The sequence below is a fragment of the Oncorhynchus mykiss genome, chromosome 5 (genome assembly GCF_057628025.1).
Source record: "Oncorhynchus mykiss isolate SJ-2025 chromosome 5, ASM5762802v1, whole genome shotgun sequence".
NCBI classification, from domain to species: Eukaryota; Metazoa; Chordata; class Actinopteri; order Salmoniformes; family Salmonidae; genus Oncorhynchus; species Oncorhynchus mykiss.
In genome coordinates this window covers 70170783-70185883 of record NC_143026.1, presented here as the reverse complement: position 1 = coordinate 70185883, position 15101 = coordinate 70170783, and the positions used below count along the sequence as shown (strand labels likewise).

At 42.2% G+C, this 15101-nt stretch overlaps 1 protein-coding gene across 6 annotated transcripts in view; it reads right to left on the bottom strand.

The window, feature by feature from the left end:
- LOC110524427 (ELAV like RNA binding protein 4) overlaps positions 1-15101 on the bottom strand; it is a 68647-nt gene that overhangs the window by 49016 nt on the left and 4530 nt on the right. The window contains exon 1 of one of the 6 annotated variants that reach the window (XM_090235715.1): positions 861-1281. The exons of 4 other annotated variants lie outside the window; for them this stretch is intronic. In XM_090235715.1, coding sequence (XP_090091841.1) covers positions 861-869 — 9 coding nt within the window. In that variant the 5' untranslated portion in view covers positions 870-1281. Of the gene's footprint in view, positions 1-860; positions 1282-15101 lie in introns of those variants that run through there. One more of the 6 variants, XM_090235712.1, reaches the window with a different exon arrangement.

Below are 15101 nucleotides of genomic sequence, written 5' to 3'. Positions count from 1 at the left end.
CAATCGCTGCTAAGGTCTTTGCTTGAGTGAGCACAAAGAGTGATTGCACCCTCAGGCACTATGGTAATAGGATGCCTGAACAGCACTATGTATATAAATTAGCTATTACTGCATGCATGATTAAGTCTGCAAATATACACTAGGCTAGTTGTACACATTCATATGTGTTGATATTTGTTGCATGTATCTTATTCAAATAAGGATGGGGAATCCAGTTAAAACGCATGTATTTTGCAATTCATGAAACATATCATTACATATTGCTAAAACAAATTCAAAATACAAATGTTATATAGCCTAATTTTAAGTTGCAGTTATTAAAAAAAAAGAAAAAGGCTGTTAAATAACTAAGCCAGCCTTGGGTTAACACAGGCTACTACTGATATGCACATAGCTATCTATTTTAACAGTGCATTGTGAGTGAATGAATGTATCAGTGTCCTCTGTTTTTAGTGTATGCAATATAACGGTCTGACTTTTAGAAGTGTGTGATGTGAGAATGTATGTGTGTGATCGTTTTAATAGAAGGTAAAGCCAAAGAAAAATGTCCATCCTGGATGGACAATAAAGTTGTATTCTATACTCAAGTCAAACTGTAAATCTCTCTCTCTCACACACACCTGCAGGAGCGACACATCTAGAAACAACAAAGCGCCCCCCAAAAATGGGATAGGCTCACTACGGTTTCAAACACAAACCCCATACGGAAGTGTATCTATCACCTGGCTCGGCTACTGCTGCAGAGATGCAATGATGCCGGTTACTCAAAGCAGCTCATTAAATGTAGACAAATAATAAGATAGATATAGCTTATAAGACAGATGCCTTAGCATAGGCTAAACAAATTGTTCCCTACTCACCATGACCATTCTTGTTTTAGGTTGAGGAGGATAAAGCGAAAGGAGAGCAGCAAGTATTTAGTCTTCGTGTGGATAAAGAAAATCGGTAGCTGAAGGAGTCGATCCTAGTGCTGGGCGCGCGTGGTCCCAATGACAATCGGATAAAGAAGGCGCGTGTGAGTGGATGAACGTGAGCCTGCAGTGTGTGCAGCGTGTCAGAGGCGAGCCGTGGGTGGAAATCTCTTCGGGAGCGTCGGAGAAAAGAAACGGTCCCAAAAAATAAAACTAAACTAAAAGGGTAAGTCTTCACTGAAAGGAAACAGCTAATGCAAGCAACCCTTTTCCTTCAAACCATTTATGGGTTATTCAGTCTGTATGGTTTAGAATCTCATTGGCTGCGATAGAGCGGGGAAGGGGTGGTGCGCTAGTGGAGGAGAGTGTTGGAGGAGGGCTATAGACGGAGCAGCAGGGAACTACGGGGGGCGATGGTACCGACGTAAGATGCTATTTATATTACGCACTACAACATCTACAGTATTCATCTAACCTCCAAGCGAAGGCAGAGAAGTTAATTGGCAGCTGTAACATGGAGCAAGGTAATCAATAACCACCTCGAACCCCCACACACGGTGTGATGAGGTTTTGTAGCCTACATGGATGGAGACCTAGCACCATTAACATTGTATAGAGAAGTACAGCAGCTTAATCGTTCCTCTGCATGGCATTAAACAGTAGTATATCTGCCCTTTTGATGTTGAGGATTTTGTTGATGTTACAGCCTTGCCCAAGCTCGCCACTCTATACCCCCTGCTACCTCCTGTCTTTTCTGTGAGCTTCAACCACATGTGCTTTCCTTCACAGCTGCACGCAAGCACCATCAATAATTACAGCTCTGTGGTTGTAGTGCTCTGGTGGGAGGACTTTTGTACCTGGGTAGGGGATGCATCTCATGCCATACCTATAAGCCTACTACTAGGCAGGGCAAACCCGTTTAGGTGATTTCTGCTATATCACCCAAATAAATAAATCACAGCACGTGTTTGGACTCAATCAGTAGTTTTTACCTGATTAAGTACAATACCATTGGAAATTAATGTTGAAAGTTAAATTTGTATTCCTAAAACTTAAATTGAAAATGATGCTGTAGCTGCTTCCTGTTGACAATACATTTGGATAAATAGCCCAATGTAAAAACACAGTTTTAAAGTGTCCAAATGAATAACCAATATACATACACAGGAGTACACTACAGGACCAAATGTATGTGGACACCTGCACGTCGAACATCTCATTCCAAAAATCATGGGCATTAATATGGAGTTTGTCCCCCTTTGCAGCTGGAACAGCCTCCCCTCTTCTGGGAAGGCTTTCCCCTAGATGTTGGAACATTGCTGCGGGGACTTGCTTCCATTCAGCCACAAGAGCATTAGTGAGGTCGGGCACTGATGTTGGGCAACTAGGCCCAACGCAGTCGGCGTTCCAGTTCACCCAAAAGGTGTTTGATAGGGTTGAGGTCAGGGCTCTGTACAGGCCAGTCAAGTTGTTCCACACCGATCTCAACAAACCATTTCTGTATGGACCTCGCTTTGTGCACAGGGTCATTGTCATGCTGAAACAGGAAAGGGCCAAACTGTTGCCACAAATTTGGAAGCACAGAATCGTCTAGAATGTCATTGTATGCAGTAGCGTTAAGATTTCTGAACTGGAATTAAGGTTCCAAGCCCGACCATGAAAAACAGCCCCAGACCATTATTTCTCATCCACCAAACTTTACAGTTGGCAATGTGCATTCGGGCAGGTAGCGTTCTCCTGGCATCAGCCAAACCCTGATTCATTAGTCTGACTTTCAGATGGTGAAGCGTGATTAATCACTCCAGAGAACGCATTTCCACTGCTCCAGATTCCAATGGTGGTGAGCTTTACACCACTCCAGCCGACGCTTGGCACATGATGATCTTAGGCTTGTGTGTGGCTGCTCGGCCATGGAAACCCATTTCATGAAGCTCGACAAACAGTTTGTGTGCTGACGTTGCTTCCAGAGGCAGTTTGGAACTCAGTAGTGAGAGTTGCAACCAAGGACAGACAATTTTTATGCGCTAGACGCATCAGCACTCGACGGTTCGGTTCTGTGAGCTTCTGTGTCCTACCACTTAGCGGCTGAGTCGTTGTTGCTCTTAGATGTTTCCACTTCACAATAACAGCACTTACAGTTGACCGGGGCAGCTCTAGCAGGGCTGAAATGTGACAAACTGATTTGTTGGAAAGGTGGCATCCTATCACGGTGCCACGTTGAAAGTCTGAGCTCTTCCGTAAGGCCATTCTACTGCCAATGTGTGTCTATGGAGATTGCATGACTGTGCTCGATTTTATACACCTGTCAGCAACGGATGTGGCTGAAATAGCTGAATCCACTAATTTGAGGGTTGTCTACACATTTTTGTATATATAGTGTATTTCTGTCTGTAATAAAGGCCTCTTGTGATGAAAAACTCATTCTGATTGGCTGGGCCTAGCTCCCCAGTGGGTGGGCCTATGCCCTCACATGGCTGCACCCCTGTCCAGTCATGTGAAATTCATAGATTAGGGCATAATCAATCTATTTCAATTGACTGATTTCCTTATGTGAACTGTAATTCAGTAAAATCTTTTAAATTGTTGCGTTTATATTTTTGTCCTGTGCTCATACACTTTTTTTGATGAATCACTGTTATCGATATCACTCTGAAATAAATAGAATAAGGGGCAAACGTTTGAGACAGAAAGTCCCAACTTCGACAGACAAGTGTCTAATTCTCACTGAAGTTTCTAGCCACATCTAGTAACTAGGTAGCTGGGAAGGGCTCATCAGGACAAATCACTGACTAAACCAAATCCGTTCGTCTCCACTCTACTCTCGCTGTGTGACATACGTCAGCAATCTGGGCACCGGGTGTGTCCATATAGCCTCTCCCTCCTTCGTCCCTCTAGCATGGTGTTGGAAAATGTTGCTTCATAAAGAATGTATTCATCTTTTCCCTGCCTCGTCGCCATTAAATCTAGTTCAGGAGGAAAACGAAGCCTTTGCAGCCCGAATGGAGAATGTTTTATGTACGAACCGGTCCGTGGGGGATACGAGCTGCATGCATTCCCTTTGGACGGTAAGATGAAACCACTCAACATCACCATCTGCCGGCCTTTGGGCCAGTGTGAGGTAGTAGCACAAACTGTCCACATTAGGAAAATTAGCGCATAATAAAATGATTTAGCATGATTATATGTTGCCGACTCACAAACTATTGCAACAATGACATATTTGAGAGTTAACATTTTTTCTCAAACACAATGTAACCGGGCCTCTCTAGACTAGAGCCTCCATAGTGTCTGTGCAGCAGCCTGAACATTTGACATCCCTGTATTACTGCAGTCCTGTCAGTCCTACCCTGCACAAGTTAACTACAGTACATGGCACATCTCAAACATAAACTTCAGTAATGCCACCTCTGCATTATGAGAATGCCTCCATAAATGTATTCAGTGTGGCCTCCAACACACAGCTATGATTTGATGTAGGCCACACAATAATTCATAACTAGATTTTACAATGATAAAATAACAATTCATATTTTATACAGTATTTTAGATGCAATAACAATGCATATTTTATACAGTATTTTAGATGCAATAACAATGCATATTGTATACAGTATGTTCTATACCTCATCTACCTTAATCTAGCAGCCACATCCTCTTGGGGATAGTCTGATTTGATTAGAATAGCTTTTGGTATGAGAGCTGCAGTGACCAGAGAGGCCATAAAATATCAGATTTACCCTAGCTGGCCCCAGACTCAGCAACAAGGAGAGCAAGCACCTGCATACTCTAATTAATTTAGTTGACATGGCACAGTATATTACACTTTGCTGTGTTGTTGTTTTGTTACTGCCCAATGTTTTGTTACAGCATTTGCCTGTGTGTTAGGCAGCAGTAGGGCTATTTTATCCATTGTTCAACACTGCGTCATTACAGTACATTGTTTTATTCCAGACACCAGAGACATCTAGCTAGTCCTCTTTTATTCAATTAGGAGGAGGTGGCTCTCATGGCAGACAGACTAACTTGAGTAAGTCCATTAACCTCTGGCTGAGTTCACCAATCTCCAGCTGAATGAGCGCTGATGGCAAATCACACAGAGCTCTTGACAGCCAACGCTGCAGCTCTGTTAGCCCAATCCATAATACGCCCAAAACATTTTCAGGAGTTTTTTGGTGTGGACGTGGGCTTGGAATGACTCAAATGTTCATTTCTCAATATGTAAAGAAGACAATGTATGTATTTTCTTTATGAATGCATGCTATACATACTATATCTGCACGTAATATGTATGCAATGTATGTATATTTGTACATGTACAGTAGTAGTACACTGTATAATATCCATATACAGTATTTACATGCATAGTGACAATGAGAAGAGACCAATAACGTTGGTCAACTTTCACAGGGCACAGAATTTCCCCACAGTGAGAAACTGCTAGGAAGAGCTTTGAAGCTCTCCAATCTCCCCACTGCACCTCTGGCCCCTCCACCTCACTGAGTACTAAAGCCATGCACAACAATGTGCTTGAAATACTAATGAGCATTAATTAAAGCTATGGCTAAAGCATTGCCACCATCAATTAGGAATCAACAGGACTCGGGTGTTTCCCGAATGGACGTGTTTTCTGGAGTTATTTTAATTTATGTGTGGTATCTTCCACTATCCCTAACTGCCAGGGACAATATCACATACCAACTGCCTATTTGTTTCGGGAGTTTTCTGGTGCAATGCTTCTCAGTCTAGAAACCTGCAATTAATACTAGACTAGGTTCTCTATCGCTTTTATTCTTCCGACTTGACCTTTCAGAATCCATTGCATTCTGTGCAAGCTTGGGAAGTAATTCTCTGCCTCACTGACTTTAATATTCTCTCTGGCACCATGCTTTTATTGCCACCTTTTAATTCTTGGCTGTGAATATCAGAACATAACACAGATGGAAAACAATCCTTTTTATTTTGGATTACAGAGAACTGTAACAATTTAATAATGGGTACGCAGTAAAGGGGCTCCAGGAAGACGATTCTTATCTACGCACCGGCATCCTCAATAACTCAAAATAATTCAAATATCCAAAATATCCTCTATTGTAATTGCTTTGTTTCACCATATTATTTTCTTACGTTGTTTTAATCAATACTGTAGAATGTGATGGATGAGAGTGAATGGGGTCTTAAAGCAGTGCTACATTTTGCTCTCTCCAGTGTTGTCAGATGGGGGAGGTTGGCTGCCTGGAGACAGATGGAGTGAGCTGTTTGAGAGATTCTAAATAGGATGCCATCCATGCTGGGAGATTTCAGATCTAGTCACTGGAGTTGCTGGACAGGAAGGTTTACCTCCCTTGGGCTTTGGCTCTTTATATACACTGTGTATGTGTGTAGGGCTGGCACAATAATCGTATAATCATGTAACCGACAATGATTAACAATAACCGTGAACTAAGGAAAATAACTGCTATAACAATAATTATACTTTATTTTCAAGTGGATATCGTTTACCCAATAGCAGTTTTTCATTTTTACATGAAGGGGATAAAGTTGGTCATTATAGGAGCAGAATGGCATGGTCAGGAGGAGAAGCTTTATTTCCAAAAGTTCCAAGGGGTCAAAACCTTTCGCTTTTGAGACGGGTGTCACCCAAGCTGTATTGTATTCATTAGGTGTGTCAAAGCTCATTTTCAAATATCCATTATGATACATTACGAGCTCAAAACATTTTCAAACAAAAATAAAATGTATGACAATAACCGTGACTATTTGCTTGACAATTCATTGTTACTCAAAATTACATAATCATCACAGCCCTGTATGTGCGTGCGTGTTTGTGTGACAGATATAAGGAAGGTACAATCTATCAAATTTGTCTAATTTAGTTTTCGGGATTTTGTAAGATGTTGCATAAAAATAAATGTGAATTCATCTTAAGCCTTATGTACTGTACTGTGTATTTAGACTATTCTGGAATGTTTTAGTTTTTTTGTTTATGCTTCCATTTTTTAAAGTGGAAAGCTTTACTGGCCCTAACCCAGGAGGATTGCCAACGGTGCAGTCAGCAATGTAAAGCCCGTCTCATTGATTGTCTCTGCCTGGACATGCCCAGACGCTCTCTCTCACACCCTTTGTTCCCAAAGTACCTCCGACCTGACACACCGATTGCTGTAGCCCTAATTATAGTGCCCCACCAGAATGGCTCCTGCCTCTGCTGAAAGCCTGCTAATTTTGAGACCAGCATCTGGCTAATTGTCATGAACTCCGCCTGCTCCCTCCTGTCCTCCCTACTCACCCTAAACCCCTCCCACTCAAAACCGCTCCACGGATTAACATCCAGTGAATATTTTTTTCTGCTGATGCAAATAGGGATCGGTCCTCAATGCTGACTTGAGTTTCAACCAATGATTTTGATAATTTTTACTGCTGACTACACACGCACGCACACACACGCTCTCTCTCTCACATACTGTACACTTGATTTTTGCAGTTAGAATAGCAACATTGTAAGATATCTCTTCTGTATGTAGTTAGTATGAAATCAGTTTAGGCATGCAGCAGACAGTCTTATAGTGTCAACTTCATTTAAGTCAAAGCAATCAACTGTTAGATCCAGTGTGTTTGACTCATGTTTCACTCTGAATAATTACAGGTTTATTTAAAAGGTAGCAAAGTGTAGGTGTCACCTGAAATGTGTCAAGAACTGTTAACATTGTAAGAAGTTTCAATATGTCATGCTCATACATGTAACTAACCCTCTGTGCTTAATGTCATACATGTAACTAACCCTCTGTGCTTAATGCCATACATATACTAACCCTCTGTGCTTAATGGCATACATATAACTAACCCTCTGTGCTTAATGCCATACATGTAACTAACTCTCTGTGCTTAATGCCATACATGTAACTAACCCTCTGTGCTTAATGCCATACATGTACTAACCCTCTGTGCTTAATGCCATACATGTAACTAACCCTCTGTGCTTAATGCCATACATGTAACTAACCCTCTGTGCTTAATGCCATACATGTAACTAACCCTCTGTGCTTAATGCCATACATGTACTAACCCTCTGTGCTTAATGCCATACATGTACTAACCCTCTGCGCTTAATGCCATACATGTAACTAACCCTCTGTGCTTAATGCCATACATATACTAACCCCCTGTGCTTAATGCCATACATGTAACTAACCCTCTGTGCTTAATGCCATACATGTAACTAACCATCTGTGCTTAATGCCATACATGTAACTAACCCTCTGTGCTTAATGCCATACATGTAACTAACCCTCTGTGCTTAATGCCATACATGTAACTAACCCCCTGTGCTTAATGCCATACATGTACTAACCCTCTGTGCTTAATGCCATACATGTACTAACCCTCTGTGCTTAATGCCATACATGTACTAACCCTCTGTGCTTAATGCCATACATGTACTAACCCTCTGTGCTTAATGCCATACATATAACTAACCCTCTGTGCTTAATGCCATACATGTACTAACCCTCTGTGCTTAATGCCATACATATACTAACCCTCTGTGCTTTATGCCATACATGTACTAACCCTCTGTGCTTAATGCCATACATGTAACTAACCCTCTGTGCTTAATGCCATACATGTACTAACCCTCTGTGCTTAATGCCATACATGTAACTAACCCTCTGTGCTTAATGCCATACATGTAACTAACCCTCTGTGCTTAATGCCATACATGTACTTTGAATAAACAATATAGATTTCAGAATTTGTTGCATTCATCCATGGACTCATCCATATTTTAAAATATCACTCATTTATATTTTTTAAGAATAAATCCAAAATTCCCTTTGATTTTAAAGAATAAAAAACTGATCTGTATTGAAATGGTGACTTTCACAATGCTGTTTGAATGACCACCAGAAAACCAGGTCAGTGAAAGGTCACCAGTCCTTGATTAATTAGCATGTCACACCGGGCCTGTAGTTAGATCCTCAGCTTTGCTAACAGGAGGCCTCGCCTCTTCCAGCCCGTGCTGTGACATTTCCTATGAGGGACACTAACCGGATTGAAAGTGTCCTCCCCTGCCTGCTTTTCTAGCCCATTTATGCCTGTTTTGGCATAGGAAGATAGACCTCAAAAACATTCTGTTCATCATGCACTTTCCATGGAACTGGGCCTGTCATGGAAAAATCCCAGCACAGTACGTTCCTCATAAATTAGCTGATTATTTTTAATAAACACCCAGGTTTCTCTTCTCCTCAGTATACAGGAGCTTACGTAGCTCTTTTTCATTTCCCTTGAAGAATCCATTTACTTCATGTATCCAAGTTTTGGCTGCACCTGGCCGTGCAACTCAGATTGATTATCATCACTTACCTGGCTTAAGTCCAGTCTGCACCCGTAACAAATCAACAAATTGGGGTCAGACCTTTTGTCTCGATACAGTGTGACAAACTCAGCATTGCTTACTCCGAGACATCAGGCATCAATTACACATTTGCATTCTGGCTTCTCTTATCTTTGATGTTTAAGACGACAGACAAGCATTCCGCCAAATCCTTACTCAGCTCCTAAAACTGCATGAGAAACTTTTCTCCGGTAAATACCTATCTTTCCATGTCATTGGACATGAACCACGTCCATTTCAACTCATACTCATATCACCACCTAAGAGAAACTTCTCAACAAGACATTCATTCTCATTGTATTTTTGTGCATTCAAATTGCCATCGATTAAAATGCAATTGTGTTCGTTGTCCGTAGTTTATGCCTGCCCATACCCTAACCACACCGCCATCATGGGGCACTATGTTCACAACGTTGAACATAGAAAACCGCTCATCCACACAACGCCATACACGTAGTCTGTGGATGTGAGGCCGGTTGGACGTACTTTCAAATTCAAAAAAAGAACATTGGAGGCGGTTTATGGTAGAGAAATGACCATTCAATTCTTTGGAAACAGCTCTGGTGGACATTCCTGCAGTCAGCATGCCAATTGCACACTTGAGACATCTGTGGCATTGTGTTGTGTGACAAAACTGCACATTTTAGAGTGGCCTTTTATTGTCCCCAGGACAAGGTGCACCTGTGTAATGATCATACTGTTTAATTAGCTTCTTGATATGCCACACCTGTCAGGTGGATGGATTATCTTGGCAAAGGAGAAATGCTCACTACCAGGGATGTTAACAAATGTACACAAAATGTGAGAGAAATACGTTTTTTGTGCAGATTGAAAATGTCTGGGATATTTTATTTCAGCTCATGAAACATGAGACCAACACTTTACATGTTGCGTTTATATTTTTGTTCAGTTTAGCTGGAGCTTTTAGACTTAAGAAGTGACATGGCTTGTCTACCTGCCTAAGATATTTCTGTCTGTGGAACAGAATGTGATGGGAGAAAACCACATACTGTATATGGAGAGATGGCCACGTCACAAAATGCAGGTAGTAAGACAGTTATTACAATTCAATAGCGGTGGTAGTTATTACAAAAAGCAGTGGCCACGCCAAAGGACCTTTGTTTTACAAATACTGAACCACAACAAGGTAGCCTACATCTCAAGTATATACTTCCAAAAAATTGTTTGGGAGAAAGGACTTAGGCCCCTATAACCTTTAACTGAAATGAGAGGGCTGTACAATTGCACAGGGGGGTTTGCATGGTTGACATGTATTCTGGCTCAGATGGTGCAATCACAGCAGGAGACCTTGGATTACAGTCCATTTGGATTACAGAGGTGTTGCCGCTTGATAAATGATATTCAACTGCAACGACACGTTGCCTTCTCCCCTTGTCATTACCAGTGTTGCCCCTCATCGTTATTGGCGTCTGTGTTGCAATTGTGTGTGGCGAGTGCTGTCATGGTGGTGTAGTGGTTGGCTGTGGGGCGGCCTGCTCTGTGTTTGATCCCAGTCGGGGTACCTCCACGCTCTGAGGGAGACCACTGCGGTCCATCTGGCTGGGGCTTTAATCAGCACCTCCCCTCAGAGCGGGGAATCATTCTCCTGCCTGGCCCCAGCCCTTCGCTGTGCTGCCTGCCTGCCTCAGAGCACTGGAGCCCTTCTAACATGCCCACGCTGCACATTTCATCTTTCTAAATGTCACTTCATGGTTTACTGCTCCTCCTTATGATGCTAGTAGGAAAGCGAGTGCACAATGCTAGCCTAACTCTGCAGTATTTTAGTTTAACAGCATATATCCTTGTCGAATAGCTTCACCTTGTATGTTGTAGTAGCTGTGTTTTATTAAACAATAAAACCCCTTGTTTAGAAAGGCGTAGACCTATGTTTGATAAAATGCAATGCATTAATAAATTATGTTGTGTTTCTACACTAGCTATGAAAGGAATGAATACAGCCCTCAGAATCAGGTGTGTTTTTTCTGTGGCTACAACAAAAGTGTGTGGTGTTGGGGGAACACTTGAGGTCGCAGGTTGCCATTTACTGAGATTACTCATGTACTGGAGGCAGCTCTAGCTGGCATAGCCACAAAGTCATAACATCTGATGTTAAACCCAACCCAAACCACACTGCTAACCCTTATGCCTAACCTTCAATTATGATCAAAAAACACATTTTTGTTTTCATTAATTTTTTATTTTGTAGCTGGCCCATCCAGCGGAAACCACTCCGTTCTGCCTCCAGGGCAAGACTCATGACAATAAACATCAACCTGCCTCGAGGACTGGAGTTGGGAAACACTGCTCTGAAAAAACAAGCCCCCCCACCCATCCCACACACGCACGCACGCTCTTTCTCAGGAGGATAGAGAACGAGATAAGGAGAGTAAAGAAATGGAGAATGGAGACGCAGCAGAGAAGAATACCTTAAGGAATAATTACCATACATAAATACGCTTTTCTCCTGCTTTAAATTGGGTTATTTTAGAGTCTTGTCACTGATGTTCTAGGAAGACTCCATGGTAACACATTTAAACCTGAATGCTGCTGTTAGAAAGGATGAATTATTAATGGCTTGGAAAACTAGTAGGGATGATGCTTTCCCAGGGCTGTGAAGAGAACCGCTATGTGTCTACGGAAGTAATGCCTGGCCTCGCAGGTCTTCCTCAGTAATGTACACGTCAGGCACATATCATTTATTCATGACCGCAGCCGTCACTCTCTAGCTCCCAAACAATTAGTAAATCAATAAAAGGGATGTGCTAAGAAACTATGTCAAGATTCAGCCACAGCCTATTGCTCAGGTGTTGGCTACATTTATCACTTCACCAACGGTCAGTAGCTGTGATCTATAGCATTCTTGAATCTCTTAAGATGGAGGCCCGATACTGACTTGCTCTTGAATAGCAGGTGCATTCATTTGACTGACATTTTTTTGTTTTATATTCTTATGCATCATAATGTGCAATGCAATTTTGAATACAATTAAAATGCATTTTTTAATAATATAGACACTTCAATTGTATGTCTTGAAAAGGTAGAATGTGTCTTTTGTGAGGAGATAATCTTGACTAGAGCGTCATTGTTATTTTTATTCAAGATGGAATCCGCAGGTCGTGGGTGTCCCCATTCCACCCCACTTCTTGTGTTGTGTTTTGGGATTTTGAGCCCAGTCAGCTAAGAGAGATTACAATAGTAAACTACACTGGTCAGTAAGGGCTCAAGCTGGGTAATGCCTCCTTTGTTATGGTTGGTGGTGTGGCCCATGTTTATGCTGCTGGAACTGAGTGTACGGAAACAGTTGACTGAGATTGGCATAAAGCTGTGTCTGTTTTCCCCAATACCCTTTCACCGTTCCACTCTAATTAACAGTAACATTCATTACTGTGTGTACACAGACGAGAGTAAACCTCGCTCTCAGGCAATAAAGACAACACAATTCCATTTTTTCTCTCCAAACTTTTCAACGTTGTTCCTTTTCTAATTACTCTGTTAACAGCCGTGAAATAACTGTGATTAGATATGAAACAATGGCCACAGTAAGCATACTGGTAAATAAAAGTGGCTCTAAAATGAAATGTCGGTTTAATCAACACAATATAACTGCTCTTGGGGGTTGTAAGAGGAAAAAGCAGTAATGCTTGCTATTAAAGTTTGTGGTTTCAAACTATTGTAAGTTTTAGGCGCTCCGACATAACAGTCAAACTACAATTTCTGTTCTCAAAGTCATGGTTTTCAAACTATCATCATAATTGTATTCTGTGTTTCTCTAGTCTTCAAACGCCTCTCTACGGGTGAAATCACAGACTTACTTCCAGGTCAGGCTACCTGTATTCAGAAAGCTGACCCTTCTGCTAAGTGTTATGGATGACAACCACCTCCCCCTATATATCTATCTGGACCTTCAGCACCATGGACAGTGACATTGCTAGCAAAACATGCTAATGTGATCACACTTAAATGTACTCAGAGGACAAGTTACACAATAGGGTGGCTGGGTATTAAAAGACAGCCCCTGGAGGAGGCACTGTGAAGGAGTAGAGAGAGAGAGCGAGAGAGAGAGTGGGCCACCTGTCCTCTGCGGGGCAAACAGTGCTGTGGTCGGCCCTGCCCCCCCTCTGGCTTAGAGAAGCTTTTTGCCTGGCTGGAGACACCTGCTCCACTCAGCGGCGACGGCTCCCAGCGGGACACTGGCTCAGCTGCTGCTCACCAGGCCCCCCTTGCAGCACTGGCCCCCTCTCAGTGTGGCACTGCCAGCCTGCCCTCCCGGCCCTGCCTGCCACGCAGGAACACAGTACAGTAGCTACCACAGCCGGCTCAGAAATCAATTATGATGGCATTGACTTGACACGATCAGTGTGATTGGCATTCATTGGACAGTTACTGGGTTCTTTACAAGAAGCTGACAAAGCATACCCTATACCACACAGGCCACCTGACCCAACAGTTAGTTTCTTTATGGGCATAATTAGCATGTAGTAAGCATGTAACTATTCAAGTAGCTCAGCATATTCTCTAACAGCCTTATTGTTCAGTTCTTAGAATATGTGGACAACTATAAATACCTAGGTGTCTGGCTAGACTGTAAACTCTCATTCCAGACTTACATTAAGCATCTCCAGTCCAAAGTTAAATCTAGAATTGGCTTCCTATTTCGCAACAAAGCCTCCTTCACTCATGCTGCCAAACATACCCTCGTAAAACTGACTCTCCTACCGATCCTTGACTTCGGCGATGTCATTTACAAAATAGCCTCCATATACTACCCACCACTGTGACCTGTATGCTCTCGTTGGCTGGTCCTCGCTACATATTCGTCGCCAAACCCACAGGCTCCATGTCATCTCTAAGTCTTTGTTAGGTAAAGCCCCGCCTTATCTCAGCTCACTGGTCACCATAACAGCACCCACCCGTAGCACGTGTTCCAGCAGGTATGTTTCACTGGTCATCCCCAAAGCCAACACCTACTTTGGCCGCCTTTCCTTCCAGTTCTCTGCTGCCAATGACTGGAACGAATTGCAAAAATCACTGAAGTTGGAGACTTATATCTCCCTCACTAACTTTAAGCGTCAGCTGTCAGAGCAGCTTATCGATCGCTGCAGCTGTACACAGCCCTTCTGTAAATAGCCTATCCAACCAACTACCTACCTCATCCCCATATTTGCTTTTGTTTTTCTGCTCTTTTTCACACCAGTATTTTTACTTGCACATCCTCATCTGCACATATATCACTCCAGTGTAAATTTCTAAATTGTAATTACTTTGCCCCTATTGGCCTATTTATTGCCTTACCTTCTTACTTCATTTGCACACACTGTATACAGAGTTTTCTATTGTGCTATTGACTGTACATTTGTTTATCCCATGTGTAACTGTTGTTTTTGTCGCACTGCTTTGCTTTATCTTGGCCAGGTCGCAGTTGTAAAAGAGAACTTGTTCTCAATTGACCTACTTGGTTAAATAAAGGTGAAATAAACAAAAAAATAATAACAATAAAAATTGTGGACTCACACTGCAATAATCTATGATAAAATGTTCCACAGCCTATATGTAGTTAACAGCTGTGCCGCAGTTTGAAATGGGCTGTAGTTCTGCAGCTGTATGCAGATGACCGCTGATTGACCTGCAGGAGAAATAGCACTTTTCTTCCTAAAACTGAAGAGAGCTCTGCCAAATCGCATTAACCTAGCCACATATGATTGAGCAAGGTTCTGGTACCTCTGCTGAAAAAGGAAGCGTTCCTTTATTTTCAGACAACCACACACTGAGTGATTGTGTGTCTTGGCTCTTTCTTACTCATACTG